The 25236-nt window shown below is 40.3% G+C and overlaps 1 protein-coding gene across 1 annotated transcript in view; it reads right to left on the bottom strand.

The window, feature by feature from the left end:
- Positions 1-25236, bottom strand: part of ksr2 (kinase suppressor of ras 2) — a 396641-nt gene that overhangs the window by 38256 nt on the left and 333149 nt on the right. Inside the window, exons 17-18 of the mRNA XM_088000110.1 lie at positions 9526-9622; positions 7231-7364 (exon numbers count right to left, since the gene is read on the bottom strand). Coding sequence (XP_087856236.1) covers positions 7231-7364; positions 9526-9622 — 231 coding nt within the window. The remainder of the gene's footprint in view (positions 1-7230; positions 7365-9525; positions 9623-25236) is intronic.

Here is a 25236-nt window from a genome sequence, read left to right as displayed (position 1 = left end):
CGGTGCTGGGTCCTCTACTTTTCGTCATTTATATAAATGATTTGGATGCGAGCATAAGAGGTATAGTTAGTAAATTTGCAGATGACACCAAAATTGGAGGTGTAGTGGACAGCAAAGAAGATTATCTCAGATTACAACAGGATCTTGATCAGATGGGCCAATGGGCTGAGAAGTGGCAGACCCCTCTAAACCCTTCCTATTCATAGACCCATCCAGATGTCTTTTAAGTGTTGCAATTGCACCAGCCTCCACCACATCCTCAGGCAGCTCCAGAGAAAACAGCCCCAGCCTATTCAGCCCCTCCCTATAGCTCAAAGTTTCCAACTTTGGCAACATCCTTGTAAATCTTTTCTGACCCCTTTCAAGTTTCACAACACCTTTCCGATAGGAAGGAGACCAGAGTTGCACGTAATACTCCAACAGTGGCCTAACCAATGTCCTGTACAGCCGCAACATGACCTCCCAACTCCTGAACTCAATATTCTGACCAATAAAGGAAAGCATATCAAACGCCGCCTTCACTATCCTATCTACCTGCGACTCCACTTTCAAGGAGCTATGAACCTGCACTCCAAGGTCTCTTTGTTCAGCAACACTCCCTAGGACCTTACCATTAAGTGTATAAGTCCTGCTAAGATTTGCTTTCCCAAAATGCAGCACCCCGCATTCATCTGAATTAAACTCCATCTGCCACTTCTCAGCCCATTGGTCCATCTGATCAAGATCCCGTTGTAATCTAAGGTAAACTTACTAACTATGCTCACATCCAAATCATTTAATATCATTTAATCATTTCGTCAGATATAAATGACGAAAAATAGTGGACCCAGCGCCGATCCTTGGACTCCACTGGTCAAGGCCTCTAATCCGAAAACAACCCTGTCTTCTACCTTTGAGCCAGTTCTGTATCCAAATGGCTGATTCTCCCTGTATTCCATGAGATCTAAACTTTGCTAACCAGTCTCCCATGGGGAACCTTGTCGAACGCCTTACTGAAGTCCATATAGATCACATCTACCGCTCTCATCAATCCTCTTTGTTACTTCTTCAAAAAACTCAATCAAGTTTAGGAATGGAACTGAACACCCATGAGGCACTGTGGGACATCAGCATCAGAACTGTATGCCAGCACAATCTCTAACCTGTGGCCCAGCATGACCCCATGTTACCATTGCCTTCAAGCCAAGGAACTCACCCTGGTTGAAAGGATTGTAGGAGACCATGCCAAGAGCAGGCCATGTATACCTAAAAGCAAGGTTCCAACATAAGGGTAAAGGAATGCTAAACCGCAGAAGCAGCATGTTGAAGATGAAACAAAATGATCCCACAATCAGCAGATCATTCTCCAGTGCTGTTGTCATATGTAGTCATATGTTGGTGGATAATTGAATGGTTAAAAAGTATGGAATGGATGAAAAGTGGCAAGTGGAATTTAGTAGTAGTAAATACAGGATGGTAAGCTTCAGTATGAGCACAGAAACGAGGTTGGTCCTCCAGCCTGGTTTTGAGGGCTTGCTGCACTGTCAAAGGTGCTGTCTTTTGATGGAGACATTAAACAGAACCCCAACTGCAGTTTTAGGTGGAAGTGAAAGATTGCACTGCACTTTTCAAAGGAAGTCAGGGATAGTTTCCTTTCTCCTGGTCAGTATTTATTTCTCAACCAACACAATCAGTTGGTGGGTGGCATGGAAACAGCCATGGAGGTACCATCAACTTAAAAAAAAATTAAGATTTAATGATAAAGTAAACTGTTCACCTCTTTTGCTTGCATACCACCACTGGCATGCTGCTCAATAAGCCCAGTATTTCAGAGAAACAGACTGTAGCATAGTGACACTAAGTGGTTAAAGTTTGCAACTGTTTGCAAACTGTTTTATTAAACTACGAACTATTAAACTGCTTGTTGGATATTGGGCACGATAAATATTTTTAATCAACCTAGCCAGAAATGTTATCGTAGTCTTCTGGAGTAAGGTGGGACTTGAAACTGGGCCTTTTGGGACACTACCACTGTTCCACAAGAGTGCTCAAAACATCTCAGACTGCTCTGAGCCAAAATCGAACAAGTGATCTAAGGATGTCTTCTGCTCTACAGTTGAGCTATCGAAGGAGAACCATAAGATGCGTGATCGGCAGGTTACAAACATGCTCAAGGATTTCAAATTCAACATCTTAACTGCTCAGCCATGACTATGTTATGGGAGTGAACAGGTGGTAGCAGTTTGATCACTTGCTATACCTATTTATTTTTGCTTTTGATTAGCTTCAACAGAAAAGCAAATTAGTTGGTAAAATAGGCAGCCCATCACTGTTTATGTCTCCACCTTAGAGGGGTCACACAACTGCTGATCACTTCCTTGGCTACTTCATTCCATTCCTGCATTGTTGGAGAGGTTATCCTCGTCCTACTAATCTTACAAGGACTCCCATCACTGCAGCCCATTGGTTGAACTATCAAGTAAGAGTAAGATATTGGGGGAACAGCTTTGTGAGTTCTGCTCTCCATTTCTGTGGTTGCTATAGCCTCAGAACTGCGTGCCCTGATGAGCTCCTCTGAAGCATGTAGACTTTCCTCTTAAGCAGAAATAGTTTATCAAATCACCCACGCCATCTTCCCTGCATTCCCTAACTGGTCAGGGTACCCAAAGGCAGAGTCTTAATTGGTTTGCCATGGGAAAACACATCTCAGAGGTCTGCTACTTGTACAAATGGGTCATTGACCCAAGACTGGTCTCAAGGAATCAGAAGAAAATGAAGATGGAAACATTCAGCCCAATGATTCCATTCCTCGATCAATGCACAGAACACAATGCGATCCTCTCCTCTTCTCAAAGTGCTGAATGTTGCTGGATTCACTTTCACTAACACTGGCTACTCACTGTGACTCCTGCAATAGTCTCCATAGTCTGTTTAGAATGAGTTTTCAAACTATTCGATCATGAGATAGAGCAGGACATAAAACACTTAAGGAAATGCATCACAAATAAAAGATAGGGTTCATTTCTCATGAAACTCTTCCATAAAATCTCTATGCTAATTTTCCTTTGTAGCTTTGAAGCATATAAGTATTTTTAATTACGTAAATGCTTTAAAAATGAAACCCAGATAGAAAATTGCTTCAAAATAGTAACAATTTATGAAAGCTTCTGTAAAATACTAAATCCAGTGTGGAGCTGAGAGGTCCAGATAAAAGCAACACATTTCTCTTGTCTCATGAAAAATTACCACATTTTAAAGTCACAATTACCTTAATGTTCAGTCTTTCAGCACAAGCAATTTGCAGTCATTATGCCCCTATTTAAATGTATGCTTTACATTGTAGAGGAATAAATAATAGGTTATATGACATTGAATTATCTAATGAATGCAACTTAATTTAATATGAAGAAGAAAGCAATGATTTGTTTGACATTTCAGTAGGTTGTAATTTTTAAATTGCGTGCTATATCAAATATCGTGAAATGCATTTTCCCCTTCTAGAAATAGTAAAAGCCACAGGTTCATGGTGTAGAACATTATTTTTTCACTCAAAAGATAAATTAATCTGTTGTTGAAACTCTCAATCATGCCTTTGCTACCTCAATACTTGATTCTGCTTTAAGAAACACTATTGAACAAATTTCTTTGATTAATCTTTTAGTAACCTTTTTGAACATCTTCTTATGTACTTTAGTAACAGTCTTAGTTTGATAATGCTCCTGTAAGGCTCCCTGCAATGCTTTACAGTGTTTAAAGTTGTATATCAAAAAAATTCATCGTTGCTGTGCTTTATAATTTTGCCTGCAAAAACAAGACAATTTCACTGAATTGACGGTCATTTGGCACACCTTCCTAACATCTAATGATTCGTTAATCACTGTTTTACTTTGGCTACAGGTCCATAATATGGCTGTGCAAGAGAGGACATCCTACATTGTTTGGAAAACAGTATTCTGACTGCTATGTAATTTTAATTTCCCAGGTAACATGAAATGCACAATGACCTTTATCGATCTATTTTAGGCTAGCTTGATTTGTCACTGTAGACTTAGCAGATAATGGTACTGCTCTCTCATCAGAGAGAGAGGTGACTAGCGGTTTAAGCTGAAGGGCACCACACCTCAGGCAAGGGGAAAGGTTGAGAATGAGAATCCTTCATGGTAATCCCAGCTGGCGCAGGAATTGACCCAGACTGTTGGCATCACTCTGCTATGCTAACCGGCTATCCAGTCAACTGATGGGACCAGCACTCATTCAAAATCCCACTAATCACCACGCATTGTCGGAGTGCATTAGTGACAAAAGGGAAGAGAATAGGAAAGATATACAAAACTTTACTAAGGCAAAAAGAGCAAGAATGCATCATATTTTAATATGGATTGCAGTTGCATACTCAAAAACGTTACTGAAGGAATTTCACACAGCTATATTCAAAGTCTTTGTTCAGTAATCAGAAAGGAATATAATTTTGCATTATATTTTGGATGCCTTCAGATTGCAAGAAAACATCTGATTTCAGTGATTTTCTCCTGCCCTGATCCTTCCCTGTTTCTGGATTAGTGGTGCTGGAAGAGCACAGCAGTTCAGGCAGCATCCAAGGAGCTTCGAAATTGATGTTTCGGGCAAAAGCCCTTCATCAGGAATACAGGCAGTGAGCCTGAAGCGTGGAGAGATAAGCTAGAGGAGGGTGGGGGTGGGGAGAAAGTAGCATAGAGTACAATGGGTGAGTGGGGGAGGGGATGAAGGTGATAGGTCAGGGATGAGAGGGTGGAGTGGATAGGTGGAAAAGGAGATAGGCAGGTAGGACAAGTCCGGACAAGTCATGGGGACAGTACTGAGCTGGAAGTTTAGAACGAGGGTGAGGTGGGGGAAGGGGAAATGAGGAAACTGTTGAAATCCACATTGATGCCCTGGGGTTGAAGTGTTCCAAGGCGGAAGATGAGGCATTCTTCCTCCAGGTGTCTGGTGGTGAGGGAGCGGCGGTGAAGGAGGCCCAGGACCTCCATGTCCTCGGCAGAGTGAGAGGGGGAGTTGGAATGTTGGGCCACGGGGCGGTGTGGTTGATTGGTGCGGGTATCCTGGAGATGTTCCCTAAAGCGCTCTGCTAGGAGGCGCCCAGTCTCCCCAATGTAGAGGAGACCGCATCGGAAGCAACAGATACAATAAATGATATTAGTGGAAGTGCAAGAAAGACTTTGATGGATGTGGAAGGCTCCTTTAGGGCCTTGGATAGAGGTGAGGGAGGAGGTGTGGGTGCAGGTTTTACAGTTCCTGCGGTGGCAGGGGAAAGTGCCAGGATGGGAGGGTGGGTTGTAGGGGACATGGACCTGACCAGGTAGTCACGGAGGGAAAGGGGTGGGGAGGGAAATATATCCGTGGTAGTGGGGTCTGTTTGGAGGTGGCGGAAATGTCGGCAGATGATTTGGTTTATGCGAAGGTTGGTAGGGTGGAAGGTGAGCACCAGGGGCATTCTGTCCTTGTTACGGTTGGAGGGGTGGGGTCTGAGGGCGGAGGTGTGGGATGTGGACGAGATGCGTTGGAGGGCATCTTTAACCACGTGGGAAGTGAAATTGTGGTCTCTAAAGAAGGAGGCCATCTTGTGTGTTCTGTGGTGGAACTGGTCCTCCTGGGAGCAGATCCGGCGGAGGCGGAGGAATTGGGAATACGGGATGGCATTTTTTCAAGAGGTAGGGTGGGAAGAGGTGTAATCCATGTAGCTGTGGGAGTCGGTGGGTTTGTAAAAAATGTCAGTGTCAAGTCGGTCGTCATTAATGGAGATGGAGAGGTCCATGAAGGGGAGGGAGGTGTCAGAGATGGTCCAGGTAAATTTAAGGTCAGGGAGGAATGTGTTGGTGAAGTTGATGAATTGCTCAACCTCCTCGCGGGAGCACGAGGTGGCGCCAATGCAGTCATCAATGTAGCGGAGGAAGAGGTGGGGAGTGGTGTTGGTGTAATTACGGAAGATCAACTGCTCTACGTAGCCAACAAAGAGACAGGCATAGCTGGGGCCCATACATGTGCCCATGGCTACCCCTTTGGTCTGGAGGAAGTGGGAGGATTCAAAGGAGAAATTATTAAGGGTGAGGATCAGTTCGGCCAAACGAATGAGAGTGTTGGTGGAAGGATACTGTTGGGGACGTCTGGAGAGGAAAAACTGGAGGGCTTGGAGGCCCTGGTCATGGCGGATGGAGGTGTTGAGGGATTGGATATCCATGGTGAAGATGAGGAGTTGGGGGCCGGGGAAACGTAAGTCTTGGCGGAGGTGGAGGGCGTGGGTGGTGTCTCGAACGTATGTGGGGAGTTCCTGGACTAGTGGGGATAGGACAGTGTCGAGGTAGGTCGAGATGAGTTCAGTGGGGCAGGAGTATTCTGAGACAATGGGTCGGCCAGGGTGGTCAGGCTTGTGGATCTTGGGAAGGAGGTAGAACCGGGCAGTGCGGGGTTCCCGGACTATGAGATTGGAAGCTGTGGGTGGGAGATCTCCTGAGGTGATGAGGTTCTGTATGGTCTGGGAGATGATGGTTTGGTGATGGGGGGTGGGGTCATGGTCGAGGGGGCAGTAGGAAGAGGTGTCCTCGAGTTGACGTTTGGCTTCAGCGGTGTCCTTCCCTGCTCAAACACTGAACTTTTCTTTGTCATCACTCTGCTATGATCCTGTTGTCTGGAATTTTCCACCTAGAATACTATCTCTATCCACTCTCAGTTAGAGAAGGATGCCTAGCTCAACTCAACCTTTAGCAAAGAAAACAAATACTGTTTCATCTGTTGAAATACATTTTTAAAATTACACTTCTCCTAAATAAAAGTGTAAATGCTATTGCTATCAACATACTCAGTGGGTTAGTACATAGTTGCAAATAATTACTTCTAATGTTACAACAGGATGATGGATCTGAAGAAGGGTCATTGGACCCAAAATGTTAACTCTGCTTTCTCTCCACAGAAGTTGCCATCCCTGCTAAGTTTCTCCAGTAATTTCTGCTTTGTTTCAACAAATGTTCTCCTTGCTTCCTATTTAATTACATATTTGCAAAGTCACAGTTAAAGATAATTTAAAATAGTATTTTTAACTGAAATAATGAATGTTTATTCTGTCTACAATTGCAATTTCAAGAAAATGGGCAGCTATTCTAAAACGGAAATAAAATCTATTTTGAAAAGTAAATTAGAAGCAAACTTATAAGAGAAAAAACAACAGTTGCATATTATCTCAGCTTACAGCAATGATTTAAATGCACTGCTATACTGTACCTGCCCTCTTGTAAAGCTCCGGAGATGCTGAAGAGACCAAAGTCAGTAATTATTATCTTTCCATTGTCATAGAAAATATTCTTTGACTTCAAATCTTTGTGAATAATTCCTTTAGCATGTAGGTAACCCATTCCCTTGAAAATAAAAACAACAGTTTTAAGTATGTGTGTAGAGTTAATTGCAGAGAAGACCACAGAGCAAGTATTATGTTTTCCCATGGTAAAAATATTATGCAAATTAATCACCAAAACAAGTAACATTGTATTCATTTTTTAAGGAACAGTGGACAATATTAAATGATTTAACACTTAAAATAATAAAATTCACCATTTTGTTGCAATGATTTCAAGTACTTTTATATTATTGTGTCCTTCTTATTACAAATACTAAGTTTATGTTTTAGGATTGTTGCTCATTTTTCAGGTAAAATGGGAGAATGAGCAGCTCAGCATTCTTCCTGACAACAATGTTGGGTGGTGAGGTTGCAATGGGGACAAGAGGGGCCCAAACCAAGTGCTTTACAGAGAAGGTGCAAGGTCCTCACACCGGTGGATAATGGCAAGACCATCTGTGCTGACGTTAGGCCCAGACTGTCTGCCCAACAGAGACCCTCCAGGGTAAAAATGGCAGAAGAGATAAGAAATACTAAGTGCCACCTCTGACACATCCTATTTTCAGAATAGCCCGTTTTGGTTGGGATGTGGTATTCATGGAGACTCGCTGGCCATTTAAATGATTAGCTGGCCCCACTTAATTCAGATTTTGGAATTAGGTGTCCGGAACCTGATGAGTGGAGATGAAACTTGATAAGAGTGGATCTGTTCTTAGTGTATTTGTTTTGGATTGTCAACGTACCCCTTTGGAGAGCTGACTGACCTCTCTGGATATGGTCCTAGTATACTTGAAGGTTGGGGTCAAGGATTCTTTGAGAGCAGCATCAAGTATCCTTTGGATAGGAGGGTCATGGATCTTTGGGGGAGGGGGTTAGTACTGCGTAGGATTGTTAACTGCGGAGAAGATTGTGTGTAAAAGGTGCATAAACCCCTTGGAAATTTAAACTTGTCAACCTGTGTCAAGATGCATCAAAGCAATCATAACCTGTTAAAATGTGTTTTTAGGAATCAGAGTGCACTTCTTGATAAAGTGTAGAACAAATGATTACAGCCATGGATGAGGCTTTTTTAAAGACATAGTTTGCAGCATATAACTTAGTTTAAGGTGTAAGTTGTTTTCTAAATAGTGGTTAATCAATATTGCTTTGAGTTTTCTTCTTTGAATAAAGCTCTTAAAACATGAAATATTTTTATGTGATCCTTTCAGTCACTGGAAATTTAAATATCTTTCAAAATTTGGATGTGAACATAGGAGGTATGGTTAGTAAGTTTGCAGATGACACCAACATTGGAGGTGTAGTTACCTCACGGCACAATGGGATCTTGATCAGATGGACCAACGGGCCAAGCAGAGGAAGATGGACTTTAATTTAGATCAATGCGAGGTGCGAGATTTTGGAAAGGCGAATCAGGGCAGAACTTGTACACTTAATGGTAAGGTCCTGGGGAGTGTTGCTGAGCAAAGAGACCTTGGAGTGAAAGTTCATTGTTCTTTAAAAGTGGAGTCACAGATAGAGAGGATAGTCAAGAAAGCATTTGGTATGCTTGCCTTTATTGGTCAGAACACTGAGTATAGGAGTTGGGAGGTCATGTTGCAGCTGTACAGAACATTGGTTCGGCCACTTTTGGAGTACTGTGTGCAATTCTGGTCTCCCTCCTTAGGAAGGATGTTATGAAACCTGAAAGGGTTCAGAAAAGATTTGCAAGAATGTTGTCAGGGTTGGAGGGTTTGAGCTTTAGGGAAAGGCTGAATAGGCCGGGGCTATTTTCGCTGGAGCATTGGAGGCTGAGGGGTGACAATGTAGAGGTTTATAAAATCATGAAGGGCATGGATAGGATAAATAAACAAGGCCTTTTCCCCGAGGTGGGGGAGTCCAAAACTAGGTTTAAGGTGAGAGGGGAAAAATACAAGAGAGACCTAAGGGTAACTTCTTCACACAGAGGGTGATGTGTTTATGGAATGAGCTGCAAGAGGAAGTGATGGAGGCTGGCACAATTACAAAGTATCTAGTTGGTATATGAATAGGAAGGGTTTAGAGGGATATGGGCGAAATATTGGTAAATAGGACTAGATTTATACAGGATATTCATGGACGAGTTGGATTGAAAGGTCTGTTTCTGTACTGTACATCTCTATGACTTTAAGTCATAGTTTCAATAGATATCATAACACTTGGCACACCTTCACAATCTCCTGAGCAATCTGTCTGGTCTTGTTCACATCCAGCACCATTTTAGCATCTCTAACAACAGAGTACAGAGTTCTTCCCTTGCAGAGGCTGGAAAATAAAAAACATGCAAATACTAAATGGCTGTAAGCCTTAATGGACACAATGGAGATTTAAAATAATTGGTGACACCTATCAACGTATAAACTACTAAAAGTTAAATTATAATTTTATTTTTGTTTCATAAAAATCATATTTTAAAATTTTAATAGGCTCAGCAATATGTTAAAAATGTGAAAATCTATTAATCCTGAGATCATAAAATTTGGTCAATAAGAATTTAATAAGAACTAATGATTACTATATTGTCCTCTTGAAATATATTTACACAGAACAATCTCATGTATTAATTTATTTATCAAAATGTATTTGTTTATCAAGAAATAGACGTCTGATGAGGGGGTGATACTATTCTCTCAGGTACTTCAAAAGATATGAATATAAAGCATTTCATCTTTTACTTTCTCAAAGGCCCAACTGCAGCATGTAAGATATTGATCTTTGAAGATTCCCATTAATGTTTCCTTTGGAGACTGCAGATCTCAATCAAATTAGCTTCAAACCATGCCCATCTGTTGTATGTAATTGTACAAGGGTGTTTGATATCATATCAACAGCAAACCATTTGAACTAGTAGCTTAACACCTGTGCCTAAAGAGAATCTAGCCTCCTAAAAGCAACTCAGGCAACGGGTTTCAAGTAACGTATTTAATTAATTTTGACACATAAATTCTGAAGAGCCATTGTTAGTTTTAAAACATTTGACTACTTCAACAATCTTGATTCCTTGAACATTTTGCAGGGTTCATACCTTACAATGTGACAGTTGAGTAATAGAATATTTATGAAGTAGGTGAAACAACCTTCACTACGAAGGCTAAATGAGTCCTTATAATTTCATAACGGAAAAGGATGCAAGCTAAGGTAAAAATCCCATGTCTAGTAGAGTTTCCATGTAGTCACATTAAGGTAATGTGATTTTTCATTTATTAACCCAGCTTTTCTGTCTGTAATGCTTTTGGAAGGATGGGATGCTGTTTGAATCTGAATATTGATTTGTTGTCTTTAGTCATGGATTAAAACAACTGACAAATTTTTGTACTGAGTTTTGATGAATTTCTGCATGCAATTGGGTAATAATGGGATTCCGGTATTAATATCCACCAAAGTACTCATTGAAATGGCTGTCATGAAAAGTGGTTGAATGCAGGTAAAAATCCTTATTTCTTGTTTGGAAACCCTTGTAGCATAAAATTCTGAATGACAGTGGCTGCAATGCTGCTCTGATAAATACAGTCACTGCAAGAGTATATTATTACTAAAATCCTTATTTTTCAATTTCAGAAGGTCTACAATCATGTTCCAAACAGAATGTGTTTGTGCAACTCCCATGGATTTGTCAAAAGAAAGTTCAATAACTTGCTATTTCATAGAAATATATCAGAATTTATTTCGCTGTAATAGTGGAAGTATCCCCAAAAGGTTAAAAAAATCCTTTTTGCAGTGAACATACCTAATGATTGCATCGTTTTCGCTGGAAATTGAGTCAGGATCAGGTTGTCAGCAAGCCTGGTGTCATATTTGACCCAGGGGTTAACCTGAACTACATACTGCGCCATCAGTAGGACTAGCTACTTCCACCTCTGCATCATCAATTTCCTTCTCAGCTGCTGAAATCCTCATCCATGACTTTTGTACCAGCAGGTTTGACTATTCCAGCATCCTCCTGGCAGAGTTAGCTACATTCAACTGACTTTAAACCTGAAATCATCGAAAACATTTCTTGTACCAAGTTCCGTTCACCCATCACCCTTATGCTTGCTGATCTATACTATTTTCCAGTCCAGAAAAACATGGATTTTAAAATTCTCAGAGATATTTCCAAATTCCTCCATGACCTCTCCTCAACTCTGTAGCTTTCTCAATCCCTATAACTTTTTGATAAATCTGCACTCACCTAGTTTAACCCTCTTCAGTAACCCTAATTTTTGACTGCTCCATATTAGTGTCTGCAGTTTCAACTGCCTAGGTTTTAACCTCTGGAATTACCTTCTGACACTCCCTCTTCCTTGCTCTTCCCTTATATTTCCTTATATAACTTGGTGTCTTAGTTTGCTTTATGAGATCTGAACATACAAATTAACAGCAGAAAGAGGCCACTTAGCCCCTGAAGCCTGTTCTACTATTAATTAGGATCATGACCAATCTGATTACTTCACATACCATCAATAACCTTTCAACTTCTTACTAACTAAGATTTTCTCTACTTCTGCCTTTAAAATATTCAAAGACTCTGCTTTCACTGCCTTTTGAAGAAAAGTTCCAAAGACTCAGCAGCCTCTCAGAAAATATTTTGCCTCAACTCTGTCTAAAACAGGCAGCCCTTTAGTTTTAAATATTGATCCCGAGTTTGAGATTCTCCACAAAGGAAGCATCTATCCACATCAAACCTGTCAGGACCTTGTTTCGATCAAGCTACTTCTTACCCTTCTAAACTCTGGCAGATACAAGCCTAGTCTAGATTAGAGTGGTGCTGGAAAAGCACAGCAGGTCCGGCAGCATCTGAAGAGCAGGAAAATCGATGTTTTGGGTAAAAGCCCTTCATCAGGATACAAGCCTAGATTGATGATGCAGAGGTGGAAGTAGCTAGTCCTACTGATGGCGCAGTATGTAGTTCAAGTTAACCCCTGGGTCAAGTTAACCCCTGGGTCAAACCCCAGGTTTGCTGAAGGGTTTTTGCCCGAAATGTCAATTTTACTGCTCCTTGGATGCTGTCTGAACTGCTGTGCTTTTCCAGCACCACTCTACTCCAGAATCTGGTTTCCATCATCTGCAGTCATTGTTTTTACCTAGGATACAAGCCTAGCCTAACCAACTTATCCTCATATGCAAACAAACCTGTTCTTGGTGTTCGTCCTGAAAATCTTCTCTGAACTGCTTCCAACCCATTGCTGCAGGTCTGGAGTGACATGTAAGCCAGACTAGATGAGGATGGTGGGCCGGGTGCTGGCAGGTGGGACTAGATTGGGTTGGGATATCTGGTCGGCATGGACGGGTTGGACCGAAGGGTCTGTTTCCATGCTGTACATCTCTATGACTATGACTCTATGGTAGGGTTCCTTTCCTTAAGGACGTTAGTGAGCTCAATGTTTTTTCCAACAATCAGCAACGGTGTAGATTCTTATATCCAATTTTTTTTTCAAACTCAAATTCCACCATCTGCTGTAGTGGAATTTGAACCTAGGTTCCCAGAACATTGGCTGAGTTTCTGGATTAATAAATCCACCAATAATACCATTAGGCCATCACCACCTCGCAACTCTTCATAATTTATGTTTCCACCTACCTTTGTGTCATCAGCATATTTAGCAACCATACTTTCAGTCCCTTTATCCAAGAAATTGTATAAATTGGAAGGAGTTGAGGCCCTAGCACTGTTCTCTGTGACACACCACACGTTACATCTTACCATCCAGAAAATGACTTGTTATGACTCTTCTCTGTTTACTGCCAGCCTGCCCAGCTTCTATCCATGCCAATATCTTACCCCTTCATGACACTGTCATTTTCCACAATAATTTTTGATGTAGCATTTTATCAAATGCCTTCTGGAAAGCTAAATATAGTACATCCTCAATCCCCTTTGTCCAAGGCATATGTTGCTTCCTCAAAGAACTCCAAAAGGGTGTTTTCCATTTCACAAAACAATGTTGACTCTGGCTAATAACGTGAATTTATCTAAGTATCCAGCTACAATTAATTTCATCTCACATCTCCCTTATGCGACAAACGTTACATCAACTAGCTGGTAGTTTCCTGTTTTTTGTGTCCTTCTCATTTTGAATAAAGAAGCTACATTTGCCATTTCCTTTCTAAGGGCTCTGTCTACAAATCAAGGGAGCTTTGGGAAAATTAAAACCAACACACAAACTATCTCACCAAACACTTCTTTTCAGATCATGGGATGAAGTCCATCTGGTCAGTTCCAACAATTTGCTCAGTACCATTTCACTGGAACTTCTGAAGAAGTGTTATACTGGACTCAAAATGTTCAATCAGTTTTTCTCTCCACAGGTGATGCCAGAACTCTTGCATTTCTCCAGTACTGTGTGTTGGTTCAGACTTCCAGCATCTTCAGTATTTTGTTTTTATTGGATGCGAATGCCTGCTTAACGCATGTGCCTTATTTTCCATTATTAATTCCCCAGACTCATTTTCTTTAGACTAACACTTATTCATTCTTTTTCTGAATATCTATATCTATACACTCATGATTTGTTTTCATATTTCTAGCTCACTTGCTCTCTATTTTTTCTTCCTTACTCAACTTTTAGACTCCATTTAAGTACTTTGGGGTGTATTATTTCATTTAAAGGGGCTAATTCAAATACAAGTTATTGTTGTTGAGGTCAAGTAAAGACTAACTTCTGTTGCCAGGAGCCAGCTACTTGTAAGTCCTCAGCTCCTCTCCTGGCAACAGACCTTGCTTGCAGAATCAGAGGAAATTATCTAAACACGGACTAGCTTTCTCTCAATTTTTCTATTAAATTATTTGTTCGTGGGTACCTTCCCGTTCTGTTGCTGTTTTATGAATACATTTAATTTCAACACTGCTATGAAATTAATTTGCATTAAGATAGTTAAAACTGACAATAAACAGCAGACCTGCCAGCAGGATTGGGAAGTGACAAAGCAGGGGCCTAAAAAAATTGATTTGCAAAGAGGGGCTGAACTCCACTATCTGCTTCAATGGCATCTTTATAATTTTGCCAATGGGAAAGCGAAATTCCTTTGTTAAGATGGATGCCTCCATTGTGTTCCAATAGCTGGCTGTCACACAATCAAAACCCCCACCTGGGAAGAACTAACAAGGTTGTCCACTTGTTAGAAAAGGGCTGATACATCAAAATAGCTTACAAGATTGAGTTCTCTCTCAACAGCTTTTATACAGGATCAGACCCAGAAATAACTGCACAGAGGCCAGTATCCTGCCACCAAATCAGCCTTTATTCACATGTGCATGGTACATGACCAGCCAGCTCAGAGCCGGTTCCTAGAATGAGGAGATTCTCTGAGTTTGTTTATATCTGTCAGTCAGGACTCCCTGCTTAGCCCAGGTTAACAATCCAAATCAACGATCTCATAGACAATGAAATCCACCTGGCACTCGTTCCAATTACTACAGACACCATGTGTTACATCACTGAATACAGAATTTAAATTTAAAAGGAACTTCAAACATCATAGCACTGACTCTGGGAAAAAGATTGATTCCAGTTAAAAAGAAAAATGCCACACTTACTTTGGTTGACATACCATTGGACCTTCAGACTATGAAAGGAACATCAGAGTATAATTATCTTTCTTATGGGAATTTAACATTTTCTTTAAACATTACACGTTTGGGGGGAGAGAGAGAGAGTGAGAGTGTGTGTGTGTGTGTTTGTGGCGGGGGGGAGGGAAATGTGGTTTCAACTTCTAATAATGTTTACCTGAGTCAGTATTTTAAAATAATAAAACTATCTGTTCTCTTGCTCACTCAAAAGTTGTAGCTGGCTTGTACACATTGAATTGAAAAAGAAACACACTTTTTAAAAATTAAAATTGATGTACCAATCTCAAAAATGGACTGCAAAAATGAATTTATTCACCCTTCGAGACCTAAGTTGTAAGAAGCGCAAATGTAAATACTTAGCTTAGACTGCTGTTCCCATTGCACCCATTGTGGTCTTACCTTAATGTAGGTGTTCAGTAGGTGTTTATATATTTTGTTTCAGCATAATCAAATGAGGCATTCACCTCATCTTTTTTCTGAGATGATTCTTTAACTTAAATTATACTCAAACCAGTAAAAAAAACACATGTAAAGGTAAGAGTTTTGTTTTCATAGAAAGAATCAATAACTCATTTTTTGCCAGACAAGAGGAAAAATCAGGATATTGCCAGCTAATGCTGAGGGAGAATCCGATTTAAGGGTATGAGGGGTATGGATAGAATGTCAAGGAAGGAACTTTTTTCATTAGTATTGGGGCCAATAACCAGGGACATAGATTTAAGATAAGAAGTATAAGGCCAAGAGGAGATGAGTACAATAGAAATGCTTTCTCTCAAAGGATTGTGGGAGTCTGAAACTCACTACTTGAAAGGTAGTTGAGTTGAAAACTCTTGTAACATTTAAGCAATTTGTACATATTCATTTGCACAGCGTTAGCCTCTAGTACCATAGGGCAAAAGCTTGAAAATGGGATTAGTGTAGTCAGATCTTTGTTGATGGCTGTGGATATGATGGGCTGAATGGCCTCCTTCTGTGTTGTAAACATCTATGAGCTTGAATACGAATGACAATCTAAACACTTTGCTTGTTAATATTCCTCAATTATGAACTTCAATCTTGGCCACAAATAGACTTCAGTCTATATTTTCACTGGGGTATCTGTTCGTATTTCCAAACTAATGTCACTTTCTTGGGCGACTTTCTTTAACATATATTTGTTTTTTGAATCATTTAGCGTGTAAAAATGTTCCTACTGTCCCTAAAATAATTGGTTTACATAAGATACTATTATTTAACTTACCCTCATTAAGAGTTGCCCCACCCTTCTGCAACTTGGCCTAAGGGCATGAAAAGTAATCCTAGAGGTTCTATTATTTTTCAAGCTAATGTTCCGATCATTAACAAATTGAAATTTCCAGTGTCATCTCAGATTTTTGTTTTGCAAACATCAAGCAATAAAAAGCAGGCACCAAAAGTGCAGTGCAATGTCACAGTGGTGTTGCGTATTGTCCCCAAATCTAGGCCTAAAATATCGTGATTTTGCTAATTTAGGTGACGGCAGAGAACTAGACTGTGTGTTGAGATCACTTAAACATAGTTTCCGTGTAATACACTTTAGTCACAATTCTGGTGGACATTATGGCATGTGCTGAGAGCTTCGATTAGCTTCCTTCTAATTTAATAGCGACAGACATGCCACCATTTGGAATTGAACACTACTTTTCTCTGGTTACAAAGCTATACATGTATTCATCAATATGTTGTTTTGATGACCATATCCAGATAGCTGCTGAATGTGGAATTGACAATTTCAAGGAAGACAAAATCATGGTTGGAACTTTCTAGAGACAGAAAAAATCCCATCATTCAGCAGAATTTTGGCACTCAGTGAAATCCAAGACCATATTTTGATAATGGCAGCGAATTAAAAAGTGACTGCAGAGACTTCTGCCCTATTAAAGATTATGGTCCACCTGCCCCAGTCAGTGGTGTTATTGCTAGTAGTGATCTTTGCAAGATTGCACCTGGAGATGAGGGCACATTGATGGCTTTGTCTCCCTAAAGGTGGGTAGGTTGGGAGGGAGTGAAGATGTAAATTCAAGACAGGCAGCCTATTGTGGGGGCTGGTGGGGACAAGGGCAGTTTATTGAATGGGTCAGCTTGGTGAGAATGGGGAGCACCAGTGAAATCAAAGGGGGCCTTTGATAAACTAAAGAATACCCAAAAAGGTCTTCACACCCCTAACATCAGAAATCAGCTGGTAGACCAGCAGGATTTACCTGTCAGTATTCACATGCAGCAAAGGCTTCTCCAACCATATGCAAAATGTTAGTAGGATCAAGAAGAGGCTCTTAATTGACAGCAAGGACTTCAACTGAGCTCCAGGTAGAAGGTCCATCTGCCACTTTTCCAACTGCTGGCAAAATGGCAAGACAGCAGGAAGATGTTGGCAATGGCACACAATACCTTCCCAATTTATTTTACTGCATCCCAGTCTATGCTCAATGCATAAGAAAATACAAACTAGGAACAAGACTAGGCAATTCAGCCCCTCTCAAGCCTGCTCTGCCATTTATTACGAGTGTGGCTGATCTCATCTCAGCCTCAATTCCAGTTTCCTGCCCACTTTCCATAACCCTTTAACCCATGACTAATTAGAAATCTGTATCTCCTCTTTAAATTTACTGTGTCCCAGCATCCACCACACTCTAGGTAGTAAATTCCAGATCCATGACCCTTTGATATAAGTAATTTTGCCTCATCTCTGTTTTAAATTTGATGCACTTTATCTAAAATTGTGACCTCTTGCTCCAGATCGCCTCATATGAGGAAACATACTTTCTATGTCTACTTTGTCAATCCCCTTTAACACCTTAATAATTAAATTGGATCACCTCTTATTTGTCTAAACTCCACAGAGCATAAGCCTAAACTGCTCAATCTCATTTTATAAAATAATCACCTCATCTCTGGAATCAATCTAGTGAACCTCCTCTGAATTGCTTCCAATGCAACTATATTGCTCCTCAAGTAAGGGCACCAAAATCACGTACCATAATCCAGATACAGTCTGCACAGTTGCAGCAAGACTTCCCTGCTTTTATGTGCTATTTCTTTTGCAATAAATGCCAAACTTCCATGGGCTTTTGTTATTACATGCTTTATCTGCATGCTAGTTTTCTGCAATTCATGCATGGGGACAGCAGATCCCTCTGCAGAGAAGCTCTCTGAAGTTTCCCTCCATTTAGATAATAAGTTCCCTGTCTATTTCTCTGATCAAAATGCATAACCTCACAATTATCCACATTAAAGTTCACCTGCCAAATTTTGGCCGACTGACCTAACATATCCATATCTATTTGTAAATTTATTTCTTCATCACAACTTATTTTATGACCCATTTTAATGTCAATTGCAAATTTGGCGATAGTACTTTCTATCTGCATATCCAAGTCATTAATACAGTCTGTAAATAATATGTATCTAGTCTAAATAGTCTAAATTGCAATCAGGGTGACACAGAGACTCCATGGTTAGTAGCACTACCTCACAGCACCAGGGACCTAGGTTCGAATCCAGCTTCAGCTGACTGTCTGTGTGGAGAGTGCACATTGTCCCCGTGTCTGCATGGTTTTCTCCGAGCGCTCCAGTTTCGTCCTACACTCCAAAGGTGTGCAAGCTAAGTGGATTGGCTTTGCTAAATTGCCTATAGTGTTCAGGGATGTGCAGCCATGGGAAATGCAGGGTTACAGAGTTAGGGTAAGGGGTGGATATGGGTGGGATGCTCCTCAGAGAGTCAGTGTGGACTAGATGGGCCAAATAATCTGCTTTCACACTTTAGATTCTGTAAGTCTGTACCTAGGTAACTTTGTAGCTAACACGGCACCGTAAGCAGTAACTCTGTAAACTTTTCACTGTACTCATGTGAGTACACGTGACAATAAACCTAATTCTAATACTGAACACAGTAGTAACATCTTGGCAACCAGAAAAAAGCCCCATTTATCTCTGCGTGGTCTGGCAAAATATAGCCCATGTTTTGCAAGATGTTTTTCAAGTGTTTTTGCACAGTTTTGTTTTTAGTAGTTTTATTTTTGTTCAGCTTAGTTGGTGAGAAGGCTTGGTGTGATGAGTAATGGCATTGCCAAAACTCAGAAATCTGCTTCATCTGCTTCCTTACGTGAATCCTACTATATTTAAAACCTAAAATCAAAGACAAGGAATCTGTGAATGCCAAATAACTGACACTGTGAGGCCTTTCCATACCACCTGCCATCTTCTCACATACAAATATAGGCACTGTACATTTATCTGCAACCTTTCTAAAGAGGAAATGGAGGAAATTGTGCACTTGTTCTGATTTGAACTGGACCCAAACTCCATCATAGTTACTTCATAGCTAATTGCTGTGTAGGTCATTTCAGCCCCTCAGGTTCATTCCAATATGTTGCACTGTATTTCTTCACCAATGGTATCCTTAGGTCAACAAGGAATTTTCCTACCGATCTCATGTATTATGTAATCAGAAGGTGGTTCATGTGTGGAATGAGCTGCCAGAGGAAGAGGTAGATGAAGGTAAGGTTTAAACATATAAAATATCATTTGGATAGATACATGAATAGGAAAGGTTTAGAGGGATATGGGCCAAGTGAAGGGAAGTGGGATCAGTTTAGTTTGGAAAATCTGATTGGTATGGATGAGTTGGACCATAGGGTCTGTTTCTGTACTTTATGACTCTATGACTAGATCTCGAGGTCTCTGCCATTATCAGAAAGCTTCAAGGAAGTCATATGTGCCAAATAAGCAGAAGTGTATCAGATTGTATTGGGCCTCGCTGCGAAGCTGGGCCATGAGCAGGTGTGGTGTAAAATTCCAAGCAGTGGAATGTGGTGAAACGGTTAAAAATTATGTCCCAATACATGTGTGAATCTAACCGGAATGGAGGTGTTGCTTAGTCCCGTGTGAATCTTATTACACACCTCCCCGTGTGAATCTTCTTATCTGTATGTAACCAGAATGGAATGTGTTTTTTAGCCTTGCTCTGCTGTTATTATCTGTATGTAACCAGAATGGAATGTGTTTTTCTGCTGTTCACATGAATGTTTATATCTGGAAAAGAGTATATCAGCCGGAAAAGTCTCCAGTTCGGTGAGTCTGCTCCGGGGTTACGTTTAACCGCCGAGCGTGGGTTGTTGGCAACCGCTCTACGAGAACTGACGGCTCCCAGTTTTGGTAACATGTAGAGTGAGTATAAGCCAGACCCGTTCTGGCGACGCTGCGGGGAATAAAATGCCCATATTCTAGCAGACTCGCCTCTTGGTCGTTTGTTCTGTGTCAGACTACTCTCCTACGAACCTGACCTTGAGAATTTTTTAAAACAGCAGGCCAGAATGCTATTATATGCAAAAAGCTGCTGTGCAGACTATATTCCAGTTAGACAGGGAGTCGTCAAAGAATAAAACTATGCATGAGTGAGTAATAAAACCACTTAATGCCTACCTCAATCTGCAAAGAATGTCTCTGTTGAGCTGACTGAACATAACAAACTTACCCAACAACAATGGGAAAGGATTGATAAATTCATACTTACATACAGATTTGCAGAAAACTGTGAAAATGACAGCTTAAAAGATGAATTAACAGCACAAAATTGTTATTGGAATATTGGATGGTGCTTTATCTGACCATTTGCAGTGGAGAATTGATTTAGCCTTAACATAGGTAATTCAACTGAGCAGTCCAGCTGAGGCCAAGAAGCAAAATCAATTGATGATTTGGGGCGTCAGAAGAATTATATTCAAAAAAGAACTGACTCGGTGGAGTATGTTAAATTTGTAAACAGAGAAGCAGTCCTACAAAAGCAGGAGAGACGATGTACACATCCATCAACTGGTATTGATGTGGTAGCAATAAAGCACAGGCATGAAAGTCCTTTTTTGCCAGATGCGGAATGCTCATTTTGCAGGAATACGGGTCACTCACAGGTTCAGTTGTAGCAAGAAGTCTGTACAGAATCAGCTAAAAGAAGAGGTAGTGGCATAGAGGTAATGTTACTCAATTAGTAACACAGAATCCTATTCTGAAGACTGGGATTCAAATGCCATCCCAGCAGATGGTGAAATGTGAATTAGACAAAAAAAATCTGGGATATAAAGCTAGCTTCATGGTGACTGTGTAGTCACTGTTGATTGTTGTTTAAAAGATCCACTTTGTTCACTAATATCCTTTTAGGAAGGTAATTTGTCATCCTTATCTGGTCTAGTCCACATGTGACTCCAGACCCACAGCAATGTGGTTGGCCTGAAGGGATGGCCAAAGAAGCCGATGTCCCATTGAAGAAGTTTTTCAAAATAAAATGCTTTCAAAAGATGGCAAGACTAATGAAATGGAAGCCATGAATGATTTGAAGATGAATTTCATTAGAGGAAAGCAAAAGCAAGTGGAAGATAATGGAATATCCCCTAGTTTGGAAATCAAACACTTCAAATTATAAACAAGTGCATTAGTTTTCTTTCTTTTGAATGTTGACCCATGGTTGGAGTAAAGTTCCCTTCGCAAACATGTAAAAACGTTCCATGGGCAAAGAGATCATATGACAACCGAATGCAACCCTCCCTCCTTAACAGAAAAAAACATAAAGACCTGCCGACCAGAATTCTCGTTAAACTGGAATGCCTGTATGACTTACATCTGATATGCAGAGCTCAGAAAAAAAGAAAGCCTTGGAGATTAGCTTAAAAAACATCAGTGCCAAATTTCCACAGCTGTTCACAGAACCAGGAAAGCTGAAGTCAGCGTACCATATGACTGTACATCAAAAATTAAGCCAATGTGGCTGTTTACATCCAGAACAGTTCCTTATCCACTTTGCCAAAGGTAAAGAAGGAAATTGACTATGTTGACTCAAGAGATTATTTATTGGTGACAGAACCAACCACCTGGTGCTTGGGGATGGTACCAATGCCAAAGCCCAACGGATCTATCAGGAGCTGCACAGATCTTGCACAGCTGAACAAACAAGTTGAACATGCAGTTTGTCATTGTCATCTGTGGATGAGAGCTTCGCAAAATTGGGAAAGAGTTCAATCTTTGCAAAGCAAAATGTAAACAGTGATTTGCCCTTTGATCATGAGTCTAAATTGCTCACAACCTTGATTGCACCATTTGGAAGGTTTAATTTCAACCACACTTTGACATAACAAGAGCATCATAAATTTTCCAGAGGACGATGTCAAGCATCCTAGAAAGACTGGATGGAGTTGTATGTCAAGTGGATGACGTCCTATTCCACAAATCCACTCAGGTAGAATGCGACTGCAAGCTATGCTACAACACCTGCAGGATGCAGGACTTAAATTCAACAAAAATGTCAATCCTTACAGCCAACTGTCAAGTTGCTTGGGCATATTGTGGATGCATTTGGTATCAGTCATCCATAAATGAGAAGAATAATCTAGAAGTTTCCAGTTCCTCATAATGTGACTGACCTGCAGAGATTCATGTAGATGACAAACTTAGTTGGAATATTCTTGTCCAAACTAGCTATTATCAATGAGTTACGATGTCAGACCTGGCAATCCTGCTGACTGCTGCAACTCAATTTCTTGTTGCTTCCCCAATCACAGGCTGCTACACTGCCAAGTTGACTGCTGACAGGCTTACTATGAACCTATTAGCAGCAAATGCGAGAGGGGAATCAGCACATGGTTGGAGGAGCAGCTCTGCAGAGACCTTGGCCATTCTAGAGGGGGCAATTCTTTTCTGATTGGTTTATCTTGTGACTGAACTTTCCTGGGCATCTTGAGGAACTATGGGGGCAAATTAATCTGCTGGTCTCATTATTTTCAGCATTGGTCTGACTATTCCAGAAGCTGTATGAATGCATCACACCTTCTGTACCAGTCTTTTTCTCTGTTAGCATAAAGACAAAGCCTTACAAGAAAATGTTGAGATCAGTTGAAAAAAAGATTTGAACTTAAAAAATAAGTAGGTTCATATGTAAGAATAAATCAAATATTTCATAATACATTGTTTCCTGGCCCTTTGAGGGATCATGCAGTGTGAAGCACAAGTCTTTTTTTCATATATTTTCTTATCTGTCATTATCCGCTTAATCACATATATCCACTATTGAACTAGTTTCCGGAGGAATTCAACTGAGGTCAGTTCACTTTCAGAATCCAGTAGTCTGTTTCATAAAATCTCTTATACGCTTTCAACCAGATTGAGGTTTTCTGTTTTCTAGCTAATCTATTTAACTCTGCTGACAATATCATTTATTATAAACATTTAAAGCCTGTTATAAATGACTACATATTTCCTCATTAACATGATATGCAGCGGAACATAGAATAGACTGAAGATTTTAGCTTATCTTTAACTCTTACTGTCCCAGCTTTAAGATTCTATAACCATTTACAAAGGCATTGTAGTCTAACTGCACCATGGCATAGAAAAGTAATAGTAGGAATTTTAACTACCCCAATATTAACAGGAATAGTTCTAATGTGAAAAGAATTGAGGGAGCAGAATTATTTAGCTATGTGCAGGAGTACTTATTTGGCCAGTATGCAAAAAAACTCAACTAGACTGGGTGTAGTTCAGAATTTAATTTTAGAGAATGAAGCTGGGGAGTTAGATGAGATGGAAATGGGAAAGCATTTTGGTGTTAATGATCATCACCCACTTAGTTTTAATTTAATTATGGAAAAGGACAAAGATACACAGGAGCTAGAATTCTAAATTGGGGCAAGGCTAATTTTACAAGGAGTAGCAATAAAACAGCTGTTTGAAGATAAATCAATCTCAGAACAGTTACAGGGATTCAAAGGGATCATTCAAAGAGTTCAGAGTAAACATGTTCCCACAAAGAAAAAGGAGGATAGTCCGCTGGATGACAATGAGGTCACAGGGTCATATAAGGCAGTAAAGGAAAGCTTATGTCCCATATTGAGGAGTCATTATGACTGAAAGCCAAGAGAAGAATGGAAAGTGTAGGGATAAAATCGAAAAGGAAATTAGGTGTGCAAAGATAGAGCATGAAAGAATATTAGCAAGCAAAGTCAAGATGATTCAAAAGGTGTTTATAAATGTATTGAGAAGAGGATAATTAAGGCAAGACTAGGGTTCATAAAAGATCAAAAAGAAAACCTGTATGTAGGGAAAGTTTTTGCTACGGTTCTTAAAGAACCATATTAATGCACCTGTCTTTAAAAAAGAGAGGGACAATACGGTGCTGTAGCTAAGGAGGAAGCCTGTGAAGTATTGTATGGACTAAACCTAAGAAGAGAGATTGTATTAATGGGATTAGCATCCGTGAAAGTAAATAAACTACCAGTGCAAAATGAAATGTATCCCAGGCTGGTACAAAAGCCAAGGATGAAAATAATGGAAGGTCTGACCATCAAGTCCTGTCCTCAGTGGCATAAGAGACTGGAGGATTGTTAATGTTACACCTTTGTTTAAAAAGGAAGTGAGATGCATCTGACTGACTTGATTGAATATTTTGACAAAACATTAAGGAATCTTAATGAGGGTAGTGCAGTTGAAGTGACTGGTCTATCTGAATTTTCACAAAGCTTCCCACTCTAGCCCACTGATGAAAAAAAAAAGCCTATCCGATTTTGGAGAATGCTTTTTATAGTGTTCATAGAGATATACAGCAGTGAAACAGATCCTTTGGTCCAATTCGTCCATGCCAACTAGATATCCTAAATAAATCTAGTCCCATTTGCCAGCATTTCACCGATATCCCTCTCAACCCTTCCTATTCATATAGCATACAGATGTCTTTTAAATGTTGTAATTGTACCAGCCTCCACCACTTCCTCTGGCAGCTCATTCTGTACACACACCACCCTCTGCATGAAAACATTGCCCCTTAGATCTCTTTAAAATTTTTCCTCTCTCACATTAAACCTATGCCTTCTAGTTTTGGACTCTCCAACAACTGGGAAAATACCTTGTCTACTTATCCTATCCATGCCCCATGATTTTATAAGCCTTCACTAGGTCACCCTTCAGTCTCCGATGCTCATTGGAAAATAGCGCTAGCCTATTCAGCCTCTCCGTATAGCTCAAACCCAGCCCATACCAACCATGCTCACAAATGAATCTAGTTCCACCTGCCAGCATTTAGCCAATATCCTCCCAAACTTTCACTATTCATGAACTTACCCAAATTCCTTTTAAACTTGTAACTGTACCTGCATTCACCACTCGTTCCACATGTAGATCGTTCCACATAAAAATGTTGTCCCTCATGTCCTTTTTAAAACTTTCTCCTCTCTCTTCAAAAATATGCCCCCAAATTTGAACTCCTCCACCCTAGGGAAAAGACCCCTGCTTTTCACTGTATCTACATCTCTCATGGTTTATAAACCTCAGTAAG

The sequence above is a fragment of the Chiloscyllium plagiosum genome, unplaced genomic scaffold (assembly GCF_037043375.1).
Source record: "Chiloscyllium plagiosum isolate Xiang-an unplaced genomic scaffold, Cpla_swu_hap1 HiC_scaffold_24, whole genome shotgun sequence".
NCBI lineage: Eukaryota > Metazoa > Chordata > Chondrichthyes > Orectolobiformes > Hemiscylliidae > Chiloscyllium > Chiloscyllium plagiosum.
Note: the sequence above shows the minus strand (reverse complement) of the source record. Positions and strands in the feature narration are given on the sequence as shown.